The following is a 5371-nucleotide window of genomic DNA, read 5'->3' as shown; positions in this document are numbered from 1 at the left end:
ATACATAAATTGTAGGTAATTGTCTCTAGTTTCATTTTTTATATAAATGTTTTTATCGTAAAATGAGTCGGAAAGGAGATATTGTCAAAAAGCTGCTTTTTGGCGCCATGTTTCCAATATGGCGGCGCGAGCGGCAAAAATACGAGGTGGCAAAATCGAAAACTCCCGGAAAACTTTCCAGGCAAAACTACCAAATGACTACTATAATGTAATATCGTAACTTTTTTTTGCTATTTTTAATCACCCTGTAGCGAACTACATTGCTGCATGATTACCAAAACAAACTCCTTCATTGTCATTATAAATAGACTAATTTTAACAAAATAACAAATAATTACTTAAACAAATTGTTGTTTCTTTTGTATGTTTCCAGTAAACTTCCATGTACTATCGCACGTAACGGAACAAACATTGATATTGTTTACCAATAATTTTCTTGTGGTTAATAGTGGTCATCTGCGTTGTGCAACAACATTAACCAGATAAGACACGCTAAATTGGGTCGTAATACTAGAGACTAAAATAAAACAAAATAAGTGTATAAATTCCGATGTTTATGTTGAAGACTGGCAGATAAAGTATTCGACGAGAGTATCCGGCGAGCCTATGTTGCTGTTCTTCAGGTTTAATATAGTGAGACGTAATGAAGCGATGAGTGATTGCAAAGTGCAGTTTGAAAAGACTTTAAACGAGAACTCTTTACTATTACCGAAATATGATCAGATGTACAGGCGAAAACGGGAAATTAAAGGTGAGGATTTTTAAATTTCTATTTTTTAAGTTTACTGGCTTCATACATCAGAAATGTGATTACTTATTAATACTGTTCCTATATTTAAAATACAAATACAAAATGCAAATTAGCTTTTTTTATTAATATCTAAATAATATTCGAATTGAATCGAATCGAATATTTTTTTATTGAAATATTTCGAAGATATCTAATTAATAATTTTTTGTTTTTCGAAAAACATTTTATCTCGAATTTTCTTTGTTGTCAATCTTGCAGCTAACAATAAATTGTTAATCTCAATTTAATCATAACTGATACTTAACATTAAATTGAATGGTTTTCAATAACTAAATTAAGAAAAACAGTTGAAATTAAAAAGGAACAACATATTAGGTTACATAAGGTTATGGTATTTAAACGTTTCCCGCCCTATTCTGCAGTCACAATCGCGTAACCTAATGTAACTAAATATGGGGTTTTATTTAATTTCAACCCTTCACAAAATTTTTCCGAGAGTTGGCCGACGGTTAATTCTTATGGAATTATGTTCGAAGCACTAGGGATGAACACAGTAAGACCAAAACTAAGACTATCCCAGTGTTGGTATTGACCTTGGTTTTACTTATTTGGTCTTGCTCAAGTGCTTCTCGTCTTGGTCTCGCTGATATAGTCTCCGTAATGATCTTGCTGATAGTCTCTTTCATGGTCTTGCTGATAGTCTCGATCATGGTCCTGCTGATAGTCTCGGTCTTAGTTTGCTAATATAGTCTCGGTCTCGGTCTTGGTCTTGCGTGATAAGTCTTGGTCTTGCTCATTTAATCTGATATTTTTTCGATTATCTGTATCGCGTTAAGAAGTTATACTTCGTTTAGTTTCTGTAGCGATGTGACCTTCAATTTTACTTGCGCAAAGTATAAAAGAACAACACTAGGTCAGAAAAGAAAGGAGACAACTCTCGGTCAAACTCTCAACCGGTGAGGAGCGTATAATCCGTACAGTACTGTACGGAAAATTTGACCATTTTATCCACTACAATTGCATTTCTCAAATGTGCTGTTATTGGTACCATTTACTACTGAAAATATCAACGAGATGTTTATTTATATTTGAAGACATATTAAAGGCATTAACGCTTGTTTTCGACTCGCCCTACTATTCATGATTGAACAAAACTTTTGGCAGGTACTATATGAGAAAGTATGTTTAATAAACAAGAGCCGAGAGTATAATGAGCCTTTTTCTCCCTACCTACGATTTTGCCAGCGTGCATCCAAGATATTGGAAGGGGCACATCGCTAGAGATAGTAAATGAAGTTTAGTAAGCTATACTCTGTAGAACAAATCTCTACAACTGCAGAAATTTTTTTTACAAATATATAGAACAAATACAGGGAAAAAGATAAGATAATTTTGTAGTTACTTGTTTTCATACAAACTTAAAGAGTACATACTGTAATTTCCTCTTATATCTTATATCTTTATGATATATCCAAATAGCTAGAGGAAATTTACAGCCATCATCATATTTGCTTCTACTGAAGTTTTGTAAATGATAAGGCCTTACTAAAATATTTCAATTTGCCTAACTGATTAGGCGACACAACTTACATACTCGATATACACGTAAAGGTACCCATTACTGTAAACACTAATTTTCAAAATTGAAACTACCGCACGCGAATCGCGATTTTGATTTTATTATATATCATATGTCCACTATAGACAGTCCTTGTGAGCAAACCGAAGAAGCTGCTGAAGATCGAGTTTATGTTATATTCGAATATAGTCAATCCGTTGCCCTCTAGTGAGTATTTACTGTTACTCAGTTTTGCTTCAATAAAAGGCGATATGACGGTAAAATTGATAGACAAGCATCCTCACTTCCTAAAAAGTACACTTGGAGATGTTTCACTAAATTTTTTATGAGCTCGATGTACATTTCACCTTCTTAATAGTGCAAATTCAGATGTATGACGTCTAGCCTATACTGCTTATCAAAAAGAGTGTTATTTTAAAAATTGTTCTACAATCGAATGCTTCCTTTCAATGTACTTCCACCCCCTCGTCATATACCGTTCCATTCGTTTTTTCCACTGCTCAAAGCAATACTGGAAGTTTTAATTTGTAAGAAATTTACGAGTTACGCCGATTTTCGCTTCATCTCTTCCATCGACTCGAACCGGGTGGAATTAATTTTGGAAAACAAGAAAAAATCGCAGGTTGCTAAATCAGACGAATATGGCGCGTGTTTGACCACTAGGATGCCTCTAGCGACTAAATAACACTTCCTGGTGCAAAATCCACGACTTATTTTTCACAACTCTTTCCGTTTCTTACGAACTCGCTCTCGCAATGTTGTCAAAACATTGAAATAGTAAGTTTGGTTTACAGTTTGATCATCTGGAACCCATTCACTCATCACGATGCCGTTAATGTTGAAAAAAAAAAGAAACCATTAGCATGACTTTAATTTTCATTTCGACATCTTTGCCTTTTTCATTCTTGGTGATGCAGGAGTTTTTCAGTGCATGGATTGCTGTTTAATTTCAACATCGTTGTGGAATATCCAGGTTTCACCGCAAGTGATTCAGGCTCTATCTCATCTAACCTCTCGAAAAAATCTGAGTAGATTTGTTGATGGCCTGGCTTTTAGTCGGGAGTCAAATTTTCGCCCCAACATTCTTCAAGTTCATTTCGTCATGTAAAATTTTTCTGGCCGTTTCTTTATCTGCGTTTATAGTCTCAGCAATCATCCGAATGCTCATATGACGATCTCCATGCACAATTTCATTGTATTTTGGGGAGTTGAAACAGACACAGGTCGACCTGGACGTTAATCATCTTTGGTGCTCTCTCGGTCATCTGTACCATTCGAAAACACATGCACGAGATAGAAAATTTTCACCAAAGCCTTCTTTTATACTTAGTGTTTTTTTTTAATTTAACGAGAAATTTCACATAGATACGTTATTCGTGTCTTTCATCACACGTTATTGTAGCAAAAAAAACAGGATCGTTTCTAACCTTTTCGACATTTTCGGTCCAATTTTCGACATTTTGATGCCAAATTACTAAAAAATGGCCCAACAAAAACTTCTGTCACTACTTTTCCGTCGATGTAGATATCGAAAAGAAAATATTCTATTTTGGTTAAATCCAGTTAACTTTTACCTCGAAATGGGCCCGGATTCCACCTATATTTCGTACAAAAAAAATACTGTAAATGACTTAAAATGTTGATATACTAGGTGGTAGTAGGTTGGAACATGTTTTTTTCTGCGCATCAGTTCCCTGGCTAGTAACTGACCGTTTGGACTTTTCGATATACTGCTGGACCAACGGGATGTGGCCCCTTAGATTGTAATGACTACAAATGCGCGTTAGACGATGACTATTCTGTGTTAAGGTAAACCAGTAGTAAGTTAAGTATAAGTTCAGCTGTAATTTTCATAATCAATATAGTAGGCGAGGATATAATCAGATATATCTTCTTCTATCCGTGTAACTCATCCCTACATTTTTAAGTATATGTAACATCTTGTCAGATAATAAATCATATAAAGTCGGAGTAAATAGTAGAAAACCTCTTGTGAATGTTCATATATATCTCCTGAGCGTGAGCGTAGTTCTATTTTTATCATTAGTGTCGCAAGTAAAACGACAGAGGCCACCTCTCGATGGTTCAAGTGTATTATTACTACTATATTTGATTAGAGTAAATTACATTTGCTACTGATAAACTTGATTAAAGAAGTTTGGAAAATTATTTTATATTTTACATTAAGTATGTTTCACAATATTTGAACTCCCACAGTGTTAAATTTGGAGTTGTTGCCTAGGTAATTAATTACCTTTGTTTTATTCGGTTGTATACAAACTGCAGCTAATTCTCTTGCGTTTTAATTCACAAATATCCATTAAATCACCTCCCTATCTGATTATTTTTTAGGTGATAGAGTAGATTCTATATATTATCGTTATCACTGTCATTTCTTTTTTATTTTCATTTTTATTGCCTCCACACTAATCCCACAAGAAGTTGGTTTGATAACAATTTTGAGCTTCTTGATTAATATTCACATATTAAATGCGTAGATATTTCGCTTAATCTATCATATAAATCAATTAATTCTTATTGAACAACTATTAATCAGAACAATATTATGACATTTACAAAGTACCTAAAATGTAGTATATTTTCGCCTGATTACAATAAAGATACGTGTATTTACGTACGTATTTTAAAATTATATTTTTTGCACAAGTATTTATTTTTAAAATATAATATTCTTGAAATGATTAATCCAAATCATAAAAAGTCAGTTTTGCTAATTGGGGCCGTCCATACATTACGTCATATGAATTCCCTGATTTTTTGAGTCCCTCCCCCGTCCGTATAACGTTCTCCTGATATGATGTGGTATACTTTGCAATTTCAAATTTACTATACTTCATTTACTTTCTCTAGCGATGTGCCCCTTCTAATGTCTTGCATGCGCGCTGGCAAAATCGTAGGTAGGGAGAAAAAAGCTCATTATACTCTCGACTCTTGTTCATTAAACATACTTTTTCATACAGTACCTGCCAAAAGTTTTGTTCAATCATGAATAGTAGTGCGAGTCGAAAACAAGCGTTAAA

At 33.9% G+C, this 5371-nt stretch overlaps 1 protein-coding gene across 1 annotated transcript in view; it reads left to right on the top strand.

Moving 5' to 3' along the window:
- Positions 1-546: 546 nt before the first annotated feature.
- The window catches only part of LOC108735963 (putative inorganic phosphate cotransporter), an 86843-nt gene continuing 82018 nt past the window's right edge, over positions 547-5371 (top strand). The window contains exon 1 of the mRNA XM_018468205.1: positions 547-751. Coding sequence (XP_018323707.1) covers positions 607-751 — 145 coding nt within the window. The 5' untranslated portion in view covers positions 547-606. The remainder of the gene's footprint in view (positions 752-5371) is intronic.

This window comes from Agrilus planipennis, unplaced genomic scaffold (assembly GCF_000699045.2).
Source record: "Agrilus planipennis isolate EAB-ADULT unplaced genomic scaffold, Apla_2.0 scaffold60, whole genome shotgun sequence".
NCBI classification, from domain to species: Eukaryota; Metazoa; Arthropoda; class Insecta; order Coleoptera; family Buprestidae; genus Agrilus; species Agrilus planipennis.
Note: the sequence above shows the minus strand (reverse complement) of the source record. Positions and strands in the feature narration are given on the sequence as shown.